General features: G+C 43.5%; 1 protein-coding gene across 1 annotated transcript in view; it reads left to right on the top strand.

Moving 5' to 3' along the window:
- The window catches only part of SEMA3C (semaphorin 3C), a 144390-nt gene extending 118607 nt beyond the window's left edge, over window positions 1–25783 (top strand). Inside the window, exons 13-17 of the mRNA XM_081957586.1 lie at window positions 4913–4954; window positions 6225–6382; window positions 12083–12150; window positions 16351–16481; window positions 18079–25783. Coding sequence (XP_081813712.1) covers window positions 4913–4954; window positions 6225–6382; window positions 12083–12150; window positions 16351–16481; window positions 18079–18492 — 813 coding nt within the window. The 3' untranslated portion in view covers window positions 18493–25783. The remainder of the gene's footprint in view (window positions 1–4912; window positions 4955–6224; window positions 6383–12082; window positions 12151–16350; window positions 16482–18078) is intronic.
- Window positions 25784–26565: the final 782 nt, after the last annotated feature.

The raw sequence follows: 26565 nt of genomic DNA, 5'->3' as shown, positions 1-26565 counted from the left end.
AGTGTTAAGACCCTTTGAGAGAATTAATTCCCCCCCCCCAAAACTCCCCATGGTCTTAAGGCAGGGGTCCCCAAACTTGGCAACTTTAAGACTTGTGGTCTTCAATTCCCAGAAGTCCACAAGTCTTAAAGTTGCCAAGTTTGAAGACTACTGTCTTAAGGAGTAGGACAAAGCTATTGCAGAAAGAAAGAGAAGGAAAAATAATTTCCTCTTTTAACATAGCCACATTCCCACAGATGACAAAGAGAAAATGGGTTTAGGGTGCTTAAAACATGTCTGAGACCTGGTGCATTTGTGGGATGTCGTCAAGGATAACAGTTTTCTGGTTTCAATCATAAAAGCATCCATCCATTTTTTCAGTCTTAGGAGATCTGGCAAAGCAACCCAACTGTGGAGAAGCAGAAAATTATATGCAAACAAAAAGCATGCTTCAACATATGTCAATGAACCATGCGAGTTCATGTGAATAGCATTTTGCTGGGGCAGTTGTCTGTTACAATATTTTGCTATTTCTAAATCATTACCAAAGAATTGGCAGGTCCACATGCAAAACTGTCCCTTCTTCCTCCTCTTGTGGCCCACCAACTACCAGCAGAGCTGATGGCAGATTCGGAGAGTGAGGAGGTTGGGGAGGAACATGGGCCAGTCCTGGAGTCTGGGGAGGGATCTGATGAGGGCTCTGGGTCGGAGGCAGAGAGGGGGCCAGGGCCGTATGCCAGTTATCAGCTGCCTTCAGAGTCAGACATCAGTGAGGCAGAAGAACAGCTGGAGCCTGTTCCCAGTGTGCGCATGCACAGAGTTGCCAGACGAAGGGAACAGCTAAAGAACGGGTCGACTTGGGAGGAAGGCCACAGGTGGACGATGAATGGCCCCTCCCAGAGGGAATAAAAGAGGAGCAAAAGGGGAGTGGAGTTTGCAGGAGACAGTTAGTTTGCTTAATTTGTTCGTGACTCTCTGAGACTCCTTGCCAAGTTCTGCAGATATCAGCCTGGCAGCTCTCCAAGCCAGATAAAGATCTGTGACTGTAAATCCTCCCTTTGAAAGACTTTGCTGGATGTGAATGAGCAGAATTCACAGTCAATTAATAAAAGGGGTTTTTGTTGGGACAAGGACTTTGCTGCATGCCTTTGGGAAGTCTCAGTCAGAACAAGCACTCCCTACCACCATCGTTGGTCCACAGATCTGGAAAGGGTTGGGGACCTCTGGCCTAGAAGACCTTCGAGGTCCTTCCCAGCCCTATGACTCTAAGATGGGACAAGTGCTGAAGACAGTGGGAGGGGGAGTCAGGAAATCACATGATAGCTAAATTATCCTTCAGTGTGTGGGTGAACTGAGGAACTGGCAGCTTTTGCAATCCCTTGGAAGTCCTTTCCAGTGGGGGGGGGAAATATCTGGAGAACTCCTTGGACAATTTCTGTCAAGCCTTCTGAAAGCTCTCCAAAAGATGACTTGGTTCTTGGCTGCCTTCCTCTGTCTCTTTCGTATCCTTATCTGCTCTCTGCTTCACAGCTCATTTTCGTCTGCGTCTCCCTTTCGAAACTCAGTGGAAAAATTCAGCCACAAGTGTGATGGAGAATAAGGAAAAAACACCTGAGAGGGAGAAAGAGAGGGAAAAAATGAATGGGGATTTCTCTGGTCTGTGTTCAGGGAATAAATTTGCAATGGGATGTCAGATCTGATTTGATGTGATATCAGTCACTCAGGATTCCTGACTTCCAGATGGATTGGGAAATCTTGTACATGCTCTGCTTGCAATTTCTGATATAATCCATATGGTTATATATACAGTATATATAGCACTTAGCAATAGCACTTAGACTTATATACCACTTCACAGTGGTTTACAGCCCACTAAGTGGTTTACAGAGTCAACCTATTGCCCCCCAACAATCTGGGTTCTCATTTTACCCACCTTGGAATGGATGGAAGGCTGAATTGACCTTGAGCCGGTCAGGATTGAACTCCTGGCAGTGGGCAGAATTAGTCACTGCCACATTGGGAAGAAGAATGAGAAAGGGAATAAGAGAGGGAGGGAGGGAGGGAGGGAGGGAGGGAGGGAGGAAGGGAAGGGAAGGAAGGAAGGAAGGAAGGAAGGAAGGAAGGAAGGAAGGAAGGAAGGAAGGAAGGAAGGGCAATGCAATGCAATGCAGTGCAGTGCAGTGCAGTGCAATGCAATGCAGTGCAGTGCAATACAATACAATACAATACAATACAATACCAGAGTTGGAGGGGACCTTGGAGGTCTTCTAGTCCAACCTCCTGCCTAGGCAGGAAACCCTATATCATTTCAGATAAATGGCTATCCAACATCTTCTTAAAGACTTCCAGTGTTGGGGCATTCACAACTTCTGGAGGCAACTTCTGTTCCACTGATTAATTGCTCTAACTGTCAGGAAATTTCCCCTCAGTTCTAAGTTGCTTCTCTCCTTGATTAGTTTCCACCCATTGCTTCTTGTCCTGCCCTCAGGTGCCTTGGAGAATAGCTTGACTCCCTCTTCTTTGTGGCAGCCCCTGAGATATTGGAAGACTGCTATCATGTCTCCCCTAGTCCTTCTTTTCATTAAACTAGACATACCCAGTTCCTGCAACCGTTCTTCATATGTTTTAGCCTCCAGTCCCCTAATCATCTTTGTTGCTCTTCTCTGCACTCTTTCTAGAGTCTCCACATCTTTTCTACATCGTGGCGACCAAAGCTGAATGCCGTATTCCAAGTGTGGCCTTACCAAGGCCTTATAAAGTAGTATTAAGCCTTTACGTGATCTTGATTCTATCCCTCTGTTGATGCAGCCTAGGACTGTGTTGGCTTTTTTGGCAGCTGCTGCACACGGCTGGCTCATATTTCAATGGTTGTCCACTAGGACTCCAAGGTCCCTCTCACAGTTACTACTATTGAGCAAGGTACCACCTATACTGTACCTGTGCATTTCGTTGTTTGCATTTTACAATAGCTCTTAGACTTGTATACTTCTTTACAATGCTTTACAGCCCTCTCTAAGCGGTTTACAGAGTCAGCCTATTGCCCCCAACAATCTGGCTCCTCATTTTACTGACCTCAGAAGGATGGAAGAACTTGAGTCAATCTTGAGACGGTCAGGATTGAACTCTTGACAGTGGGAAGAATTTACCTGCAATGCTGCATTCTAACCACTGCACCACCAGGAAGGAGAATGAGAAAGGGAATAAGAGAGAATGGATGGATGGATGGATGGATGGATGGATGGATGGATGGATGGAAGGAAGGAAGGAAGGAAGGAAGGAAGGAAGGGGCAAGAAAAGTCATAAAATGGGACAAAACTCACTTAGCACATGTCTCAGTTAGCAACATATATTTTGGACTCATTTGTAGCCTTAAGTTGAGAACTACTTGTAGCGCAAAATGGGAACCAAGTGTTGTGCTCTAACAGCATTCTGCTTTTCCAATGTGTTAGTGTAGTAGTAATTATTAGAAACAGACTTTGTTTTTTTTTCTTATGGGATTATCCTGCTAATCTTTGAGCCTTGGATGCCTCCTCTTCTCTTCTTGGTTATCATATGAGTGTGTTTTACAAAGAGGGATGTATTGCCTTGCTAGTTTAGCAGTACGTCCCGTTAACACTTCATGTAGCTCCTTTGTCCTCTTTCTGTTTCTAAATTTGGGCCCAAGTAGCCCCAGAGAGGTACATACCCGCTAACTGGACGACTCCTCTGAACCAGCTGAATGCAAACACAACGTCAAACGTGCCAACACTTCATTTGTAAGGTGGACGGTTGCCTTGATAATCCAAAACAAAGCGATGAGATTGGACGCCCCGTTCGGTATTGCTCGCAAGAAACATGAGACACTTTTTTCCCCCATCCTGTTTACACACTCGTTAAATATGAGCTGTGACCCAAAAGGATACGTGCTCTCATTTTTCAAAGCATAAACACCGGGATTTATATTTGAAAAGAACAAGACTGACTATCTTCAGTTCTTCATCAGCTCCTCGTGTGATAGATCCATAAGAAGTCAAGGTTATAAAGTTTTGCCAGTGTTGGATATGATGCTGTCACGGGGAAGGGTGAGAAACATGTTACAAAGCTGGAGAAAAGGACAAGAGTGTTGTTATCTGGAGACTGGACTGTCAGTTTATAGCAATAGCACTTAGGCTTATAGGCCACTTCACAGTGCTGTCTAAGCGGTTTACAGAGTCAGCCTCTTGCCCCCAACAATCTGGGCCCTCATTTGACCCACCTTGGAAGGGATGGAAGGCTGAGTCAACCTGGAGCCAATCAGGATTGAACTCCTGGCAGTGGGCAGAATTAGCCTGCAATAGTGTTTTCTAGCCACTGTGCCAGAAGAAAGGAAGGAAGGGAGGGAGGGATAGAGGGAGGGAGGGAAGGAGGAAGAGATAGCAATAGCATTTTGACTTCTGTACTGCTTCATGGTGCTTTACAGCCCTCTCTAAGCATTTTTACAGAGTCATCCTATTGCCCTCGACAATCTGGGTCCTCATTTTACTGACTTCGGATGGATGGAAGTCTGAGTCAGCTTTTGAGCCGGTCATGATTGAACTCCTGGCAGTGGGCAGAGTTAGTTTGTCTACAGCACTGCATTCTAAGACTGCACTAGCACAGTTTAAATAACAATAATAGCATTTAGACTTATATACCGCTTCACAATGCTTTTCCAGCCCTCTCTAAGCGGGTTACAGAGTCAGCCTCTTGCCCCCCCAACAATCTGGGTCCTCATTTTACCCACCTTGGAAGGGATGGAAGGCTGAGTCGACCTTGAGCCTGTCATGATCGAACTCCTGGCTGTGGGCAGAGTTAGTTCATCTGCAATACTGCGTTCTAAGCACTGTGCCACCACGGCTCAGTTTATGAATTGGGGACTGTTATGACTGTTATGACCAAAGTTTTAGAATCTAAACTATTCTTTTTTTCCCCCCAGAATAATGCCCCGATAACAACAATGGCCATTTCATCGAAAAAGGTACTGAGAAGAAGAAACATCGTTCAGCAGTTGCAATTTGGGGTTTATCATTCCTTAAATGGTGCAAATATATCAATTTTAGACCATGAGTTGAGTCCCAAACCAAGAATCATCATTAAGCAGTTGCATTTTGGGGTTTAAAAATCCTTAAATGTATTTGGTGCAAATATATCAATTTGAGGCCATGAGTGGAATCCTGAACCAGGGCAATGAATTTAAACCAAGTTATCAACATACGTCAAGGCTAACTTGTCTCATTGATACAATGGTGATTTAATTAAATCAGGCAGGGTGTGACTTATTTTAGAAACACCTTTTTTGTTTCCACCCCAATCCCAAATATATCATAGCTGAGTAATCAATCCATATGCCAAATGATGAGATTTTTACAGAGAAGGGTTTTAAAGGCTGTCACTCATGTCTAATACCATCCCCCCAAAAAATTGTGCATCTCCTATGTGCTGATGGAGAGAGAGAGAAGGAGAGAGAGAGAGAAGGAGAGAGAGAGAGATGTGGGTGGGAGGGAGAAAGAGATGATAAATAGATGATAGATAGATAGATAGATAGATAGATAGATAGATAGATGATTGATAGATAGATAGATAGATAGATAGATAGATAGATAGATAGATAGATAGATAGATAGATAGATAGATAGATAGATAGATAGATAGATAGACAGACAGACAGACAGACAGACAAGCAGATAGATAGATAAATAGATGGATGGATGGAGGCATGGAGGCATGGATACATAGAGAGATATAAATTGAAATGATAGATAGATAGATAGATGATAGATAGATAGATAGATAGATAGATAGATAGATAGATAGATAGATAGATAGATAGATAAACAGACAGACAGACAGACAGACAGAGATAGGGATGATAGATGGATGGATGAACAGACAGACACAGATGATGGATGGATGGATGGATACAGAGAGGAAGAAATGATAGATGATAGATACCTGAATAGCTAGCTAGCGAGAGAGAGAGGCAGGCAGGCAGGCAGACAAATAGACAGACAGACCCTTACCCTCAAAGTTTTGAAAATTTTAACATCATTCCCAAATATTTCCTAAAAGGGACGTGCCATACAATGATAACCAGAGTCCTCCCTGCATTCATTTTGGCCTAAGCGATTCAGTCCTTGGCTTCGTGATCCTTTGAAGGCCTCAAGGGTGGAAGATGCCTTCAGCCTAGACATCTCCCTTCAGTTCCAGAAGCTGCAACAACCCTAACGTCTCCTTTGCTTTCCCAACAGCAACAGTTGTACGTCAGCTCCGAGGAAGGCGTCACCCAGGTCTCCTTGCACCGTTGCCACATCTACGGGACTGCCTGTGCCGACTGCTGCCTGGCCAGAGACCCTTACTGTGCCTGGGATGGCAACTCCTGCTCCAGGTTCTACCCGACGGGCAAAAGGTGAAGGAGGACAAGCCAACAAATAAGATTGGCAGAAAGAAGTGTGGTTGTGGCGTTAACATTTTGTTCACTTAGTTGTGATGTAATAATCATGGTGGCGCAGTGTTTAGAGTGCAGTACTGCAGGCTACTTCTGCTGACTGCCGGCTGCCTGAAATATGATGGTTCAAATCTCACCAGGCTCAAGGTTGACTCAGCCTTCCATCTTTCCAAGGTGGGTAAAATGAGGACCCAGATTGTTGGGGGCAAGAGGCTGACTCTGTAAACCACTTAGAGAGGGCTGTAAAAGCTCTGTGAAATGGTATATAAATTTAAGTGTTCGTGCTAAGTTCTGTCTGTCTATCATCCATCCATTCATTCCTGTATCATCCATCTATCTATCTATCTATCTATCTATCTATCTATCTATCTATCTATCTATCTATCTATCATCTATCTACCCAGCTATTTTTCTATCTATCTATCCAGCTATCTATCTATCTTTCTATCTATCTATCTATCTATCTATCTATCTATCTATCTATCTATCTATCTATCTATCCAGCTATCCATCCATCCATCCATCCATCCATCCATCCATCCATCCATCCATCCATCCATCCATCCATCCATCCATCCATCCATCCATCCATCCATCCATCTATCTATCTATCTATCTATCTATCTATCTATCTACCGTATCTATATCTCTGAATCGTGGTGGTGCAGTGATTAGAATGTGGTATTGCAGGCTGATTCAGCTCACTGCTAGCAGTTCGATCCTGCCTGTCTCAAAGTTGACTCAGCCTTCCATCCTTCCAAGGCAGGTAAAATGAGAACCTAGATAGTTGGGGAGCAAGAGGCTGACTCTGTAAACCACTTAGAGAGGGCTGTAAAAGCACTGTGAAGCAGTATATAAGTCTAAGTTCTATCGCTATCTCTCCCTTCCTCTCTTATTCCCTTTCTCATTCTTCATCCTGGTGGCTCAGTGGTTAGAGTGCAATATTTCAGTCTGACTCTGCCCACTGCCAGCAGTTTGATCCTGGCAGGCTCTAGATTGACTCAATCTTCCACCCCTTCCAAGGTGGGTAAAATGGGGACCAAGATTGTTGGGGGCAATGGGCTGACTCTGTAAACCGCTTACTTAGAGAGGGCCGTAAATTACTGTTGAAGCCGTATATAAGTCTAAGTCCTATTGCTCTTGCTAATGGCCGTGTCGCTCACTGCTTCTAAACTTTTGAAAGAGCCAGACTGCCCATCTCGAATGTTTTCCAGCAAGCAGGGTCTGTCTTGAGAGATTTTTTAAAAGAAAACTAAAGACCTTGTTTCACTCTGTTCCTATTGTTAGTGTAATTAAGTTCTGAAATACGATATTTGCCTGCTGCACATTTCAGAATTTGCCAAAATGTGATCTGAACACCAAGAAATGTCTGTAAATATCTTCCCGGGCTTCACAATAGAACTACCATCTCCTTTCAAGTAATATTTGGGCTTGCTCTGGTGGGAAAAAAAGAAACGCATAGATAATGAAGTCTGGGCTCTACATTTTTGGGGGGAGAAAAGTTTTTTTATTTTATTTTAACATACTTATAATATAATCCAAAGCATACTTATACATTTTAACAAACATTTTTTGAGTATCCAATAGTATATCAATTCCTTTTGCCATTAAGCCTCTTCAATTTTTATTTGCTCTTCTGCTTTCCATACACCATATTATAGTCTATTTCATCTTCATCTTTCCTCTTCTCCTTCTCTTCTCCTCCCTACCTTCTTCCCTCTACCTTCTCTCTCTTCTCTACTTTCCCTTGCTCTCTCCCTCTCCTCTCCTTCCACACCTTCCCTCTCTCCTTCTCTTTCCCTCCCTTCTACTTCCCTCTCTCCTGTCTCCTTTCTCCCTCTTTCCCTCTCTTTATCTCCGTTCCATTCTCTATTTTACATGGTGCATTTCCACTTTTTAGCAAACCCCATTTAATATCAATTATATTCCCAATGAAAGAAGTGGGAAAAAATGTTTTTTTTTTCTTTTAAAGGTATACCTTTATACGAATTCTAATTGTTTCCTCTCCCCCCTCCCCACATAACAACCATCTCCTTTTGAGTAATATTTGGGCTTGCACTGGTGGGAAAAAAGGAAACTCATAGATAATGAAGTCTGGGTTTTACATGTTTAGGAAATTAATTCCTTTATCTAGGAATATATGTATAAAATTGAGGAAAAATTATCGGTAAGCAGCCAAGTCTGAGAGTCTAGACACCAGTAAGTAACTCCTTCGGGCAGACAATGTTTTCTCTTGTCTCTTTTCTGTGCCCCATTGAATGCCTACAAAGTCGTGTTCCCAAAACATGACTGCGAGACATTGGATCATGTCTTTCTTGTGAAAAACCTATCGGCGTGTTTGCCAAATATTTTTCATGTCACGGTCATTACGTACCGAATTTCCCAGCTCTCTTTTTTCTCGTTTGAAATGGATCTTTCCATTGTTTCACGCCGACTTCTGAAAGAGCCTCTTGTTCTTCCCTGGTCTGTGATCTCTTTCAACATTTTCGTGGCAAAAGGCTTGAAAAAAAAATTGCTGGAGAGAAAGGCTTCTAACCCCCGGGTCAAATTCTTGTAAGGAACATGTAACAATGCTAAAAGGAAAAGAAAACAATTGTTCCTTCGCAAAGAAGCCAGCCAGCCAGAAATCACAACACAACATCAAGATATACGGGATAAAAATCCTCTTTGTTTTTCCTCACCATCCACTACCCACAAAACCAGGGGTGGGCCAGAGGTGGTATTCAGCAGGTTCTGAGCAGTTCGGGAGAACTGGTAGTGGAAATTTAGAGTAGTTTGGAGAGCTGGTAAATACTACCTCTGGCTGGCCCTGCCCCCTTCTCTTCTCTGCCTCCCGAGTCCCAGCTGATGGGGAAGGAATGGAGATTTTGCAGTATCCTTCCCCTGGAGTGGGAAGAGAATGGAGATTTTACAGTATCCTTCCCCTGGAGTGGGAAGAGAATGGAGATTTTACAGTATCCTTTCCCTGGAGTGGGGAGGGAATGGAGACTTTGCAGTATCCTTCCCCTGGAGTGGGGAGGGAATGGAGATTTTACAGTATCCTTTCCCTGGAGTGGGAAGAGAATGGAGATTTTACAGTATCCTTCCCCTGGAGTGGGAAGAGAATGGAGATTTTGCAGTATCCTTCCCCTGGAGTGGGGAGGGAATGGAGATTTTGCAGTATCCTTCCCCTGGAGTGGGGAGGGAATGGAGATTTTACAGTATCCTTCCCCTGGAGTGGGAAGAGAATGGAGATTTTGCAGTATCCTTCCCCTGGAGTGGGGAGGGAATGGAGATTTTGCAGTATCCTTCCCCTGGAGTGGGGAGGGAATGGAGATTTTGTAGTATTCTTCCCCTGGAGTGGGGAGGGAATGGGGATTTTGCATTATCCTTCCCCTGGAGTGGGAAGAGAATGGAGATTTTGCAGTATCCTTCCCCTGGAGTGGGGAGGGAATGGAGATTTTGCAGTATCCTTCCCCTGGAGTGGGGAGGGAATGGAGATTTTGCAGTATCCTTCCCCTGGAGTGGGGAGGGAATGGAGATTTTGCAGTATCCTTCCCCTGGAGTGGGGAGGGAATGGAGATTTTACAGTATCCTTCCCTTGGAGTGGGAAGAGAATGGAGATTTTGCAGTATCCTTCCCCTGGAGTGGGGAGGGAATGGAGATTTTGCAGTATCCTTCCCCTGGAGTGGGGAGGGAATGGAGATTTTGCAGTATCCTTCCCCTGGAGTGGGGAGGGAATGGAGATTTTGCAGTATCCTTCCCCTGGAGTGGGGAGGGAATGGAGATTTTACAGTATCCTTCCCCTGGAGTGGGGAGGGAATGGAGATTTTGCAGTATCCTTCCCCTGGAGTGGGGAGGGAATGGAGATTTTGTAGTATTCTTCCCCTGGAGTGGGGAGGGAATGGGGATTTTGCGGTATCCTTCCCCTGCCACACCCACCAAGCCACGGCCACAGAACCGTTAGTAAAACTTTTTGAATCTCAGCACTGGGGTGGGCTTCAAAAATGTTAGCGAAATCTACCTTGTTGTTGGGTGGGCGTGGCCATGGTGGGTGTCACCTAGTTGGCCTCCTTCACCACGGTGTGTGTGTATGTGTGTTTGCCCTCCCCAGGCTCCGGCGGCTTTCTTTGAGCCTCCGGGTGGGCGAAAACAGCCTTCCCTGGCTCCGGAGGCCTTCTTGAGGCAGGAAACAGGCCTGTTTTCAGGGTTCCCAAACTTCTAGTAGGCCCATTTTTGCCCTGCCCGAGTCTCCGTGCACGCCCTCTCCTTACCTGCATCCAAAACAGGCCACATGGGGACTCCTGGGAGGGTTGGGCGGGGCCAGCCAGGAGTGGGATTTGAGGGTTCTCTGAACTGCACAGAATCTTATTTAAAGTTTCTCCCGAATCCCTGCGAATCCCTAGCAGCCCACCCCTGCTGACAAAACCCTGGGAATGGTCATTTTGGAAAATAATTGGGAAATCTAACCAAGATCTGCAGCCTTTTTGTCCTTTCAATGCTGAGTTTTCTGAAAGCAAAACAGGGACCCATTCCCGGTTGTGATGTTCTATGGAGATTCTCAGTCGTCCTGGTCATGGTTGTCCCAAAGGTGCTTTTTCAAAAGGAAAGTGGGCTTTGTTTTTGAAACTGGACCGAGGGAGGGAGGAATAGCAATAGCGCTTAGACTTATATACCACTTCACACTGCTTTACAGCCTTCTCTAAGTGGTTTTACAGAGTCAGCCTCTTGCCCCCAACAATCTGGATCCTCATTTTACCCACCTCGGAAGGATGGAAGGCTGAGTCAACCTTGAGCCGGTCAGGATCGAACTGTTGGCAGTTGACAGAGTCAGCATGCAATACTGCATTCTAACCACTGTGCCCCCATGATGTTACTGGTTGGGTAGTGAAACATCTGCAAGAAAACAACCAAGCTCAGAGAAAACCAATGACCCCACAGTCGTCCTCCTCCTCTTCCTTTTTCTCCTCTTCTTCCTCTCTTCAAGCACTGAAGATGTTACCTAGTTGGGTAATGAAACATCTGCAAGAAAACCATCAAGCTCAGACAGCACCAAAGACCCCACAGTCCTCCTCCTCCTCCTCCTCCTCCTCCTCCTCCTCCTCCTCCTCCTCCTCCTCCCTTCTAGCACTGACAATGTATTACCTAGTTGGGTAATGAAATGTATGTAAGAAAACCACCAAGCTCAGAGAGCACCAAGGACCCCATAGTTCTCCTCCTCTCCTCTTCAACTACACAAACCCATCTCCCTCCTAACACTGATGATGTTCCCTAGTTGGGTCATGAAACATCTTCAGGAAAAAACCCCAAGTTCAGAGAGCACCAAGGACCCCACAATCCTCCTCTTCCACTCCACAAACTCCTCTCCCTTCTAGCACTGATGATGTTAGCTAGCTGGGTAAGGAAACATCTTCAAGGAAATCACCTTGCACACGGAGCATTAAGGACCCTACAGTCCTCCTTCCTTTCTCCTTCTCCTCCCGTCTACAAGCCCACTCCCCTCCTAACACTGATGAGGTTACCTAGGTGGGTAATGCAATGTCTGCAAGAAACTAACCAAGCTCAGAGAGCAGCAAGGATTCTACAGTTCAATCCTGAGTTGCAGATACTCTCTATTATCGATACTTGGCTAGTTGGTGAAATTTTGCAGCTACCTAACTTTCCTTTCCCTGAACGTTATAGGCGGAGTCGAAGGCAAGACGTGAGACACGGAAATCCTATGACTCAATGCCGGGGATTTAACCTCAAAGGTACGTTGAACTAAAAGATGGCTGGGTTACAGAAAGAAATGGCCCTTTTCTTTCTAAGTGAATCATAGTGTCCGTTTCATATGCTAGTAAAAATAGTGGATTACCCCCAAATGTGTCCCGTTCTTCCTTCCCTTTGGGTGGTGTGTTCTTGAGGGGGTATTTAACTTCACTGCAGCAGGAGTGGTTGGTTGCAAAGACCACTCTTATCTACAACATTGCCCAAAGTGACTCCACAAATGAAAATGTCTCCCTGAGCTTTTGAAGTTCAACTACTTTTAAGTTTCACGGTTTTATTGCAATTGTGCACAAGGTCAGCGAACTTCCTGAATCATCTTTATCCATACCGTTCTGAAGGAACAGAATATTGATTCTTTTCTTTTCCAGCTACGTAAATGGAAGCTACTGTACAGACAGTTAACAGAATAACAGAGTTGGAAGGGACCTTGGAGGTCTTTTAGTCCAACCCCCTCTTTAGGCAGGAAACTCTACACCACTTCAGACAAATGGTTATCCAATCTCTTCTTTAAAAACTTCCAGTGTTGGAGCATTCACAACTTCTGGAGGCAAATTGTTCCACTAATTAATTGTTCTCACTGTCAGGAAATTTCTTAGTTCTAATTTGCTCCTTCCCTTTAAAGAGTGGAAAACAATCCCCTGTCTCGGATTCCAGCATTTAAGATTATATAAGGCAGTTCCATTTTAAGTGGAAGGAGCAGCCTTTCCCAAAATAGATAGGCTGTACCAGGTTTCTCAAACAACTTTTCTCGTGGTTAATTCGTTAAATGGCTTTTTGTTTTTTCAGAATGTGTTCCTATAAAAGGAAGATGTATTTATTGATGGATATTTGATGGGTTGTGCTCAGGGAAGAATTTCATCCTGAAACTTGAGAGAGTTTTGGTGTGATTTCCATCTTTTTTCCCTTTTTTAAAAAAAGCAATATGACAAGTACATGATCTGAAAAATTGCCTTCTTTTGAGTATTTTCAACTCATCATGGGGCAGTCAGCTGGATGGAAAGCAGTAGAGTAGAGTAGAGTAGAATACCGTAGAGTAGAGTAGAGTAGAGTAGAGTAGAGTAGAGTAGAGTAGAGTAGAGTAGAATACTGTAGATTAGATTAGATCAGATCAGATAGAGTAGAGTAGAGTGGAATAGAGTACAGTACAATACTGTAGATTATAGTAGAATAGAGTAGAATACTGTAGAGTAGAGTAGAGTAGAGTAGAGTAGAGTAGAATACTGTAGAGTAGAGTAGAGTAGAATACTGTAGAGTAGAATAGAACAGAGTAGAATACTGTAGAGTAGAATAGAGTACAGTACAATACTGTAGATTATAGTAGAGTAAAATAGAGTAGAATACTGTAGAGTAGAGTAGAGTAGAGTAGAGTGGAGTAGAGTAGAATACTGTAGAGTAGAGTAGAGTAGAGTAGAGTAGGGTAGGGTAGGGTAGAGCAGAGCAGAGCAGAATACTGCAGAGCAGAGCAGAACAGAATAAATTGAAAGGGACCTTGGAGGTCTTCTAGTCCAACCCCTTGCTCAGGCAGGAAATCTGATATGAACCCTCCTTAAGAAATACATATTTTTCTCCTTCAGTAACATAAAAGATTCTTTGTGCACGCAATCAATTGTGAACATGTTGTCTTCTCTTCAAAGCCATCAGCTACAAAATAATTAAATAGGGAATTATTATTATTTAATCCCGCTGCGTTGGAAGATTGCACATAAAAGCTTCCTCTTTAAAAAAGAAAAACACAGTGGGATGTTTTTTTGGCCGGTCATTCATTCTCTCGGACACACCCTGTGTCTCACAGGGCTGTTGTCCTAAAGAAACAATAAAGCTTTCATTCCCATGAAAGCTGTTTGTGCTCCTGGAAAAGGAAGACAGGATGACAATAGCAAAGTGACGTAAGCAACATCAGAATTGTAAAAATCCTGCATTGGTGCTTTTATTTTTATAGGGGACTGGAGAATAAAACATATGAAAAACAGTTGCTGGAACTGATTATGTCTAGTGGAATGAAAAGAAGGACGAGGGGAGACATGATAGCAGTCTTCCAATATCTCAGAGGTTGCCACAAAGAAGAGGGAGTCAAGCTATTCTCCAAGGCACCCGAGGGCAGGACAAGAAGCAATGGGTGGAAACTAATCAAGGAGAGAAGCAACTTAGAACTGAGGAGAAATTTCCTGGCATGGGCTCTCCTGCTTGAGCAAGGGATTGGACTAGAAGACCTCCAAGGTCCCTTCCAACTCTGTTATCCTGTTATCTTTTTTAAAAAAAACATGGCTTTCCTGTTCATTAAAGCCTCGTAAAATCACACCTGGGAAGATTACACACCTGGAAAAATCTTCAAAAAGGCAAAGATCACAATCTTGGTGGGCTTCAAAGTACACATTGACAGAACAACTTAAACGCAAGCACCAAACACTGCTATTGTTGAAAAGGTAGAGTGGGGGGGAATGAACATCACTGAATTGCTGGAAAAATGGAGACAGTCATAATATTGGCAATCCGAGACTTCGGAATAAAAAAATAACTGATAGAATAGGAATAGGAATAGGAGTGGGGTGGAACAGAACAGAATGAGATAGGATAGAATAAAATAGAATAGAATAGAATAGAAAATAGGAAAATAATAGAATAGAATAGAATAGAATAGAATAGAATAGAATAGAATAGAATAGAATAGAATAGAATAGAATAGAATAGAATAGAATAGAATAGTTGGAAGGGACCTTGAAGATCTTCTAGTCCAACCCCCTGCTCAGGCAAGAGACCATATACCATGTCTGACAGATGGTTTTCTAGTCTCTTCTTAAAGCTTCCAGGGATTGTTAATTCTACTTTTAAAAAACAGTACTAATACCAATAGTCATTGTAGCTCTTGGAGCCCTATCAAACAGATTCACCAAACATTTGGAAGTTTAAACTTACTAGAGTTGGCATCAGTGATGTCACAAAATACCATCTTTCTCAAAACGTCCTATGTACTATGATGGTACACCCCTGGATCTTAAGCATTCGGTTAGTACCCTAATCATCAGAAGATACCCAGATGGTGGTTTTCATTGCATGAATAGATCAGTGGTGGGTACCGGTTGCAATGGGGCCCCGCATCCTCCACTCGCGCGTAGCACGCGCATGCGTCTTACCCTCCAGTGATGCCTCCGCGATGCTCCAGCTGCTCGGCGGAGCGTCACGCAGGCACTGTATACGCCATGCATGTGCGCAGAAGCGCGGAAAAGTTTAAAGACAAGTAAGGACGGCGGGCGGGCGGGTGGGCCCTCTGGAGCACCGTACCGGAACTGTATTCAGGATGCCTGTACCGGGGCGTACTGCCTGCAACCCACCACAGGAATAGATGCTGTTGATTGTGATGATGCTGATGATGACCATTCTTCTTCTTCTTCTTCTTCTTCTTCTTCTTCTTCTTCTTCTTCTTCTTCTTCTTCTTCTTCTTCTTCTTCTTCTTCTTCTTCTTCTTCTCCTCCTCCTCCTCCTCCTCCTCCTCCTCCTCCTCCTCCTCCTCCTCCTCCTCCTCCCCTTTCTCCCCCTCCTTCTCCTCCTCCTCCTCCATTCATGGCACAAATGCCACAACTGGGCATCTTATTATGATTACAGTACTACCAGATAGTTCTAAGTGCATCTACGATAATTGTCAGGTAATTAGGATTTAATACCTACCAGTTGATGTAAGGTTGTAAGCTGTAGGCTGATGCAATGAGGATGATTCAGCAATACATGTATCACTTTTTAAGACTCTGATGGGTCCACATAAGTCACCCTTTAAGAGGTGTCTATATATAGGTGATCATTAGAGGGCATTTCTCTCTCTCGTCATGTATTTCATTTCTCTCCTTGTGTCCATAGCTGAGTGGTAAGGGATTTATCTACCATGTATATGTCTGTATATATTTGTATATAAACCAGTATTCATTTTCTAAAGGCTTTGTGTGCTGTGTTGTGCTCCTGGGTTTATCTCATAATAATTGTCATGTTGCCAAAATTCTGGCAATAGTTAAAGATAGCATGATAGAATATACCCTATCCCGAGTACTTTTTCTAAGTGGTGAATTAAAACTTTCTTCATTTTTATTATATTCAAGTGCTATTCCAATCTTACGGGGTGGCATCTATGGTACAAAACAACACCAATGTCTCAACTATGACTCTCAAAGTGTTGAAAATGTTGATTTACATTCTAGCTTATCGAAACGCAGCTGAGGTCATTCAGTACGGAGTCAAGAACAACACCACTTTCCTTGAGTGTACACCTAAATCTCCCCAAGCTTCTATCAAATGGCTTTTCCAAAAGGACAATGACCGAAGGAAAGAGGTGAGTGCAGTGGTGGGATTCAGCTGGTTCTGGCCAGTTCAGACAAACTGGTTGTTAAATTGCTGGCTGGCCATGCCTCTTCCTACACCGTCCCTTCCAGGAGTCCTGCCGTAGTTCGTTTTTGCTTCTAGGAACCTGTAGGGAGACCTACTTGGCGCAAAATGAGGCAAAGGGAGTTGCCCCCCCCCCCCATGGCCCATTTTTGTGGCACCCCCCATGGCCCATTTTTGCTCCCAGGAGCCTGCAAGGAGGTCTACTAGGCCCAAAATGGGGCACAGAGGGGGCGCCCCCTGCAGCCTGTTTGTACTGCCAGGGGGTGCAGGAGGCTGAATGCTGCCCCTCATATCCCCTGGCCATGCCCATCATGGCCACACCCACTCAACCAGTCATTAAGGCAGAGGCCCGATTGTTACATTATTTGAATCCCACCACTGGTTGAGTGACCTTATTGAAAAGCAACAAGATACAATGTGTTATCATCAGGACTGGGTCAACACATCATAAAGCTATTTTTTTTCCCCCCAAGATACACAAAATAACAGTGTGTTCTTTAACTCGCCAAGAATGCTCGCAATCGAGATGCCAAAATTAAAATTATTTTAACTGCTTCAAAGTGTATGAGTGAAATAAGAATCTGATGGCATGAAGGATCAGACATAATCCAGCAATTTCTTTATGGATGGTGTCTGTAGGAGAGGACGGTTAAGTCTGACAGAGGGGTTCCTTTAGTGAAGTAGAATGAATCTTTTATTATTATTATTTATAAACTAGCTGATAACCCGGCATTGTCTAGGTATTTATTTATAGAGGGGAGCAAATGTAATTTCTAACGTTGGATTTTCCCCCTTACCAGAGGGAGCCCCCTTGTGGAGGACTGTAAAGCTGTTACCATGGCAACTCCACTGTGCTGTACAGTAGAAGCCATTTTATGGCAGTACGGTAAAAGCCATTTTAAGGCACAACAGACTGTATCTTAACAGAACACACACACTTAGGGGTTTTAGGGATGTCTTACCCCCACTATATTTGTCTCCAGAGAGTAAGTCATCTGTGTACCAAGTTTGGTTGAAATTGCTCAAGGCGTGCCAGAGTTATGCTGGAACACACACACACACACATTGTTTCCATGTGGACAAATTATATTACTAATTATCAACATCTGAATAACACTCAGATCACAAATGTGAAAGGGAGCACTAATTGCACTGCTTTCATTAATTTAAAGTTCTTTTTTTTTTGTTTATATCTTAGATTAATAATTTATGGTTAAGAGTTGAATTAAATTAAATACTTCTTCAAACTGTACAGTAGAAGGGCTGTCAGTGCAGGGAAACCAAAAAGAAAGAAAAAATTACAAAAATCCAGTGTTTCCCACCATAGCAATGTCTGATGAAGAAAACCAAGCAATTGGTTAATAATTTATTTATTAGTTTGATGGACTAAGTGGTGCATTAATAATTTATTTATTTTGGGGAGGAAACGGTTAATAAATCAGATGATTCGATAGCAAGATAGATTAACCCAATGACCAAAAACTAACATTTTGGACACAAGTCTCTCAAACTTTTAAACATAATATATTTTGGACTGTCCCTAGGTGAAACTCAGTGAAAGGATTCTAGCTACACAGCAAGGGCTTCTAATCCGTTTGGTGCAGGAAGCCGACCGTGGGACGTACCACTGTATTGCCACGGAAAACGGCTTCAAGCAAACCATAGCCAAGGTGAACTTCAAGGTTTTGGATTCTGACACCGTGGCCTTCATGACGGACAAGTGGTCTCCGTGGACCTGGGCCAGTTCGCTCCATGCTTTGCAGTTCCACCCCAAGGACCTGGCTGGATCTTTCAGCCACTCCGAACTTCAGATGATTAATCAATATTGCAAAGACACGCGACAGTTGGGTCAACAAGCCGACGGTTCGTCCAAGATGAGAGGGGACTACAACAAACTAAAGGCTCTTCTCAACAGCCGGAAAAGCAGGAACCGTAGGAACCAGTGGCCCGGATCGTAAGGGCCAAGACCAATCCATAAACTTCTTCTTCATCCCCACTGCCATCTTGTACCCTCACTCAAGGAATTCATTTCTAATCAGGTGGTTTTCTTTCCCCGCTGAGAGTAGAGCGAAACAGTGACCAAGCCCGCTTGACAGAAGTTCGGGACACTCTCTAAGCTGAAATCAGACAAATAAGACCAAGTCCAAAGAGATGTCCATCATGAAGTAACCTAGTGATCCTGCCTTGCTTCTGCTCTCTAAGCCTTCAGAGAGGGTGTTGTGCCATGTTTCCAGATCATCTTTGTTGACCTGATGACGAAGCACTGAACGCCCAGCTTGGAATCATGGAAGTTTGGAAGGAAAGAGTGGTTAGGACAAAGAGTAACTTGGAGTGGTCTCCATCTACATGTATGGCTTTGTGTGTGTCTGTGTGTGATTCTCTGTTTACGGTACGTTGCGTTGACAAACGAGCTCTTGTGGATGCACAAATTCCAAAGTCAATTTCTCATATTAATGTCACAGGAGGATCTTGCCGGTTAGGAATTATGGGGTTTGTGGTTACATCACCGCTAAAGGAGCCTCAGACTGGGGAAGGCTAATCTCACCACCGTTGTGGCATTTACCGTATTCGGTTAGCTGAGATCGAAAATATTCCACTTCCGTTGTGTATTTGTATAAAATGGAACCTTAAAAATGATGCATGCATGCAGTCCAAAGCTACAGATAGTTCTTGACTTACAACAGTTCATTTTGTGACAGTTCAAAGACGGCACTGAAAAAAGGACTTATGACAGTTTTTCGCAGTTACAACATTTGCAGCATTTTTATAATCATCTGATCAAAATCCAGATACTTCGCAACTGGTTCCTATTTATGACGGTCGCAGTGTCCTGGGGTCATGCGATCCCCTTTTGTGACCTTCTGACAAGCAAAGTCAAGGGGGAAACCAGATTCATTTAACAACCGGGCTGCTAACTTATCCACTGCAGGGATTCACTTAACAACAGTGGCGAGAAAGGTCGTAAAAGGGGACAAAGCTCACTTAACACATGTCTCACTTAATGGCGTAAATTTTGGGCACCATTGCTGTTGTAAGTCAATGACTACCTGTATTAAACCACGGGGTTCAAGTGAAGGAGAAATGTAGCATGAGGATAAATATTTGCGGCAAGTTACAATAATTTATTTTATGAATCATCTCACCTGTAATACAATAGTACACACAGAACCCACAATAGAGTTACCTATATGTTGACAGATTGACAGTAGTGATTCAATCTTTTTAGGAATTTGAAAATGTCTTAAACTGAACCTGAAAAAAGTGAATGAAATACCCAATTGTAACCCTCATGTAGTGTAGCCGACATAATGATGGGAAAGCTATCGATAGAGTACACCCACACATACTGTATATATATATCCAAACAAATACAGATGACTGAATGCAGAAGTAGTATTCAGCCAGTTCGCACCAGTTCATTCGAACCAGTAGCTGAAATTTGGGCTGGGTTGCAAAACTGGTGGCGACCTCTGGCTGGCCACGCCCCCAATTGGTCCCCGTTTGCCACTGGGAAGGCCGCATGGAAGGCAGGCAAGCTTGTTGGGGCCACTCGACCATGGGAAAGGGAGCTAGCAGCCTACTCCCTTCCCCGTGGCCATGCCATCCTTGCCTTCCATGTGACCTTCCTGGTCCTGCCTGCTTGCCTTCCGAGATCGGGTCACGCATCCAGCCCGTGAAGGGGGAGACACCGTTTCCGAAGCAGCCCAGCCAGCAGGTGGGTGGGGGAGACACAGGCACTACACTGGGGCTGAGAGGGGCAGTGGTGGTGCTCCAGGAGTGCGGATGGATGTCCCAGGGCTGCACATGTGGTGCACATCTGCCCACTCTCCGGAGCCCTGCCACAGCTCACTTTCTTCCTTCTGCCACTACGCTGCCGGCCTGTATGCCATTATATTGATAGCATTGGCTGAAATCCTGTGTAGTGATATAATCCATCTTGGACATTTGTTCATAACGCATGAATAAAACATAGACCTGTATCTCCAGTGGTACCAACAATGAGGTCTTCTCCATCCACTTTGTTTCTATTTCTTGCACTGCGAAGGCAAGTCAGAAAGGACCTTCATCTCAAGACGTTTTTGGAATCTTCCTTCTTGTTCAGGAATGCTGTGGTATATCCCGAGCAAAGTATCCAATTGTCCATGCTCCATAGGAGATGGCCAAGAGTGAAGTTCAAGGGGGAAGCGCAGTTGGCACCAATATCACCAGTTCCCCCCAATTATTGATCAAATGTTGATAGCGACGAAAGATCTGTACGTTTCAACTCTTATCTTTTTCTGCTTTAGCCTCATGTTCAGTTTAATTCAAACCGACTTCTTTTGAAGACCACGCAACGATAGGGCTATTTTGAATAATACATGCCTTTGATCAGTTTTTACCTACATTGTGTGTCCAATATTCCTTATTTACAGGGTTTTGACTTTTCAATAGGACAATTGCGTTGCAGAATTGAAAGGAAGTACCAATAATGATGGCGACCCCCATAAGGCAGAATCTTCAGTGGAGAAGCGTGAGTCAAATAGGAAGAGTGATGCGGTGGCCTAGAGGCAGCGCTCTCGCCTCACAATCAGGAAGGTGTGAGTTCAATCCTGGATAGAGGCAGATATTTCTCTCTCTGGGAACACTGAGAATATATCTGCTGCAGTGGTGGGTTGCAAGGGGTACGCCCCAGTACGGGCATACTGGAGCCTTCCCGGAGCACCAGATACCATTCCGGTACGGTGCTCTGGAGGGCTCACCGTACTGGTTGGAATGTGATCTGGAACCCACTATTGATCTGCTGAACAAAACTCCGCATTGGCAACAGGAAAGGCATCTGGCCAGTAAAACTCTCTGCTAGCTTCATTCAGTTGCCCAGACTCCACCCCACAAGGGATTATGGGGTCCTTAAATGATGATGATGATGATGATGAAGCATGAGTCAAATAGGAATTTTTTTTTAAAAAAAGCTAATTCAGCCACTCAATTCCTTGTCTCTACTCTGGTTTGAAAAGTTCAGAGTCCACCAGTTTCCCCCCTGAGGCTTCCTCAAGAGGCATCTACGCCAAGTGGCCTCTGATATCCCTTTGGTTGTGTGTGAATTGTACCTAAGCCATGTGGCCTTTTCAAGAACATTTCATGTAAACTGAGAAGCAGCAAGCAAATCCATGGTGGTTGATCCCCACCCTGGGTTCAGTGCCTGCTTTCTCCAGGACATTTCCCAAACAGATGTTCCACTTCCCACACAAATAACTCCCAGTTCTCATATGTACTGCATAACCAATCTTTGCAATGTGCATTAACAGGCGTACTTCGAGACGGACTCTTGCCTGGTCTTTCTTAAAACGCTCCACCTCGTTTCTTCTAACGTCGTGGCGTTTTCAACCTCCACTAGAGTAAAATCAGTCCGTGTAAGCGTATGTTTTAGTTTACTTTACTTTATTGTCATTGCACCCCGTACCATGAAATTAAATGTCATCTTCAGTGTACATTACACATTAAAAAAAAAAAACCCTCCTTCACATTCTATACAATTGAACTGAAAACCCCTGATATTGCATTAATATTGCACTATACAGTAGAATTCAATATAGTTACTGCCCTGGGAGAGAAGCTGTTTTTCAGTGTATTTGTCCTTGTTTTTATTGCTCTGCCAGATTGTAATAGTTTAAAAAAAGGGTGCCCAGGATGAGATGGATCTTTAAGAATGTTTTGGACTTTCTTAAGGCAGCGGGAGCTCTAAAGTTCTTCCAAAGAGGGGAGAGGGCAACCAATGATCCTCTGTGCAATGACGTTGACCCTCTGGAGTGCTGTCCTAACTGCCACTGTGCAATTGGCAAACCAGACACAGTTGCAATAAGTTAAAATACTCTCTATGGTGCAGCGGTAGAAGGTCACCAGCAGTTTTGCATTCAGTTGTTGTTTCCTGAGAAGTCTCGGGTCATATAATCCAGGTGTCAACAACCTTAAACACTCAAAGAGCCACAAAGGTCCTAACCGGAAGCCTCCCGTTCAATTCTGGAGCTGACAGGAAGTCTAGTTCCCCCACGATAGAGTCTCCTCCTAGTGTGGCATCCTTTTTCCTCTACCTGTCCTAACTGAAAGCCCTATCAATTGTGGGGTCAACCGGCCACAGGGAGCTGCAGCAGAGGGATCGAAGACCCACATGCGGCTCAGAGCTGCAGGTTGCTGATCCCTGGTATAATCTCTACTGGGCCCTTTTGACAAGCACTGCAATGTGAGCACCCCAGGTCAGCTCCTCTTTTATGACAACAGACAGAAACTTAAAACTGGCCGCTTGCTCCGCTCGGTCTCCATCGATAACCAAGGGCTGGAGGTCTGATCTATTCCTAGTCTACTTTGCCTTCAGGTTTAATCTTTCTTGCAATGACTTCTAGTTATGGAAGGTGGTGTTTCTGCTTTTCTTAACCCTCCAACTAATCACAAAGAAAAGAATAAGGCCGCCGACTCTTCACCTGTTCTCTGTCATGCTTCTCGGTGACGTTTAATGAAGTGTCGAGGCAGGGCCGCCACGCAAATGTTTGGGAGCAAAGCTCAACATTCAGCGCAGTGTAGAGATATTTCTGTGAGCAAAATCAATCTGGAAAGTGAGTTGCGTTGTAGCATGGCGTATTTAATTTCAAGGCACAGTTTCATTCCTCTTCAAAGCTACTCCTAGTAAATTTTATACAAAGATCATATACAATAGCAGAGTTGGAAGGGACCTTGGAGATCTTCTAGTCCAACCCCCTGCCTAGGCAGGAAACCCTACACCACTTCAGACAAATGGCTATCCAACATCTTCTTAAAGACTTCCAGTGTTGGGGCATTCACAACTTCTGGAGGCAACTTCTGTTCCACTGATTAATTGTTCTAACTGTTAGGAAATTTCTCCTTAGTTCTAAGTTGCTTCTCTCCTTGATTAGTTTCCACCCATTGCTTCTTATTCTGCCCTCAGGTCCCTTGGAGAATAGCTTGACTCCCTCTTATTTGTGGCAACCCCTGAAATATTGGAAGACTGCTATCATGTCTCCGCTAATCCTTCTTTCTATCAAAGTAGACATATTCCCAGTTCCTGCAACCATTCTTCATATGTTTTAGCCTCCAGTCCCCTAATCCTCTTGGTTGCTCTTCTCTGCACTCTTTCTAGAGACTCCACATCTTTTCTACATCATGGCGACCAAAACTGAATGCAGGATTCCAAGTGTGGCCTTACCAAGTCATTATAAAGTGGTATTAACCCTTCACGTGATCTTGATTCTATCCCTCTGTTTAAGCCTGACCTTCAAAAGAGGAAGATTGATCTCCAAGTGGAATCCATAATTGTTCTCAAGCTCCTGGGTGAGCTAGAATTGGATGTCATGCTGGAAGTGAGTTAAAGATTCTGATTTGTGAAAAGGATGATTATTGGGAGTGGTGCAGTGGCCAAGCTCTCGCCTTACAATCAGAAGGCTGTGAGATCAATCCTAGGTAGAGGCAGATATTTCTCTCTCTGGGCACGTTGAGATTATATCTGCTGAACAAAACTCTGCATTGGGGACAGGAAGGGCATCCGGCCAGTAAACACTCTGCTAGCACCATTCAGTTTCCCAGACTCCACCCCACAAGGGATTTTGGGGTTATTCAAAGAAGATGATGATAACGATGTTTATGACAAAATCTAGAGACTTGTTTTGGGGGAAAATTCCAGCAATTGTAAGCTCTATTAAAACCCAACTCAAGATGAATTCTTGGTGGCCTCTTGTGCTCTGGATGGTTCAACAAACTTGACACGTTCTGCCTTTGGTGGGGAAAGGAAGCATTTACCACCTGTCTCTCGTTAGTGTAATATATCAGTCTGGTATCAAGCTGTTTCCTCTGATCTTGCCAGGGTTAGCTTTCACAGTTACTTAACAGAAAAATTGCTTTCCGTATACCGTAAATTCTTGCTACCCACCATGAGAACACAAGTAAAGAAGCCAAGAATGAGGTAGAGTGGGAGAAAGAGAGAATGAATCATGTTGAGTCCGAGTCATGAAGTTAGAACAGCCTTCTGCAGATGTTCTGGCTTGCAACCCCTGGAATTCTCCAAACAGTCATCAGGGCGCAAGAACTTAAATCCAACACACCTTCTGGTTACTTTTGAGTAATTTCAAATTGGCATTGGTAAGGAGGGTTATGGAGTAGTTCTCAAAATGGTCTTATGTAGTAGCATGAGACCGACATTAAGAAATCATGATACTAATATAGCCTTCATAGACTAAAGCAACCTCTTGTGTTCTTATTTGATTTCCAGCTGTCATCTCTCTCTCTCTCTCTCTCTCTCTCTCTCTCTCTCTCTCTCTCTCTCTCTCTCTCTCTCCCTCTCTCCCTCCCTCCCTCCCTCCCTCCCTCCCTCCCTCTCCTATCTATTTATCATCTATGTTCATCCATCTATCTGTTTATCACCTATCATGTATTATTATTTATCTATATTATCCATTATCTGTCTCTTATCTATCATATAATATCTGTGTCTATCTTCTCTCAGTTCTTTCTCTCATCTATCCATCTGTCTATCTATCCATCTATCTACCATCTGTCATCTATTATTATTTATCTATATCTAAATATATATTATCTATTAACTATCACCTGTCTATCATCTATCTATTATCTGTCTGTCTGTCTGTCTGTCTGTCTGTCTGTCTGTCTATCTCTCTTCTCTCCATTCCATCTCTCTTCTGTAGGTCATCTATCTATTCGTCATCTATCTATCCATCTAGCTAGCTAGCTATCATCTATCTCTTTCTGTTCACCCACCTTCCTCTAAGTCACAAAAGTGAATCAATCCCAGCCTCTTCATTGAGCTTTCAAAGAGTGGGGTACCCACAGTTTGGAGGGGAAAATCACTATAGCTAGACTCTGAACACTTCCCCAGTTGTGCATTAAGAGAAATAAATGCTCTGATGTTAGACATGAATATTTAGATCCTTTAAAAACAAAAGTTGGAATTGTTTTCTTTAAAAAAAACTTCTGGAATTGGAAGTGAGCAAAGTGATTGACAGAAGATGGAGTAGACTAGTATTCTTGAATTTGGATCCAACCTCAAAGTTCACTGGGCCATCCTTATCTAGCCTTCATCCATGACTGTTCCATCAGACCAGCATTCTAGGTGTGGTGTTTTCCGTATATATTGGTCTTCAGTTCCATAACTCCAACCAGCAGATTCTCCAGCTAGAATGATGGGCAACATCTGGAGAACCTCATTTTGTCGAAGCCCAGAATTTGTTTAAAAAAATTCTGCCCATTTTTTAAAAAAACCATCCTCATTTTGATACCCCAAAGATTTATGTTTATAGTATTGGTTGTTGAGTTTGTTTGTATTTAATATCTTCCTATTTTGAGGATACCGAATAATGTATATAATTCTTTTTTTAAAAAAAAATGAAAAAAACATCTTTTAAACCTGGATTTTGCCAAATGTAAAGCTGGTCAACACTATATATATTTTTTCCATCCCTGTATATTAAATCTGTTTTGTGATTGCTTTTGTCATTTGTAAAGTTGGATGAATTTTTCTTCAACGCTGCTTTATTTGTGGCTGTCAGTCCTGTAGATACATGTATTTCATCTTTAAAAATTAAAAATTAAAAATCATCTCTCTTAGGCCAGGTATGAATATGTATAGGTTTAGCATGATGAAGCCCATGAAGGTGAATCTGTGGTAGATTATGAATTAAAAATAAAATAACAGCATAGTAATATTTAATTGGGTATCCCAATTATTATTTGCCTGAAAAAAAATAATAAAGGGTATGGAAATCATTTTCTCATTTTGGTTGGCTGGATCATTTTTGTAAGCAACGTCTACAGCAGTCAATCTGTAAAGATGTGTAATCTAAAGGTGCTTTTTCAAAAGGGCAACTGGTTTTCCTTCAAGATGTTTTGCTTCTCATCCAAAAGCTTCTTCAATCAGAATAGAGCTGGAAGGGACCTTGGAGGTCTTCTAGTCCAGCCCCCTGCTCTGGCAGGAGACCCTCTACCATTTCAGACCATTGGTTGTCCAATCTCTTCTTCAAAACTTCCTGTGA

Source organism: Natrix helvetica, assembly GCF_964273705.1.
Source record: "Natrix helvetica genome assembly, chromosome: 6".
In the NCBI taxonomy this organism is placed as follows: Eukaryota; Metazoa; Chordata; class Lepidosauria; order Squamata; family Natricidae; genus Natrix; species Natrix helvetica.
This window is presented reverse-complemented; position numbering and strand designations above follow the sequence as displayed.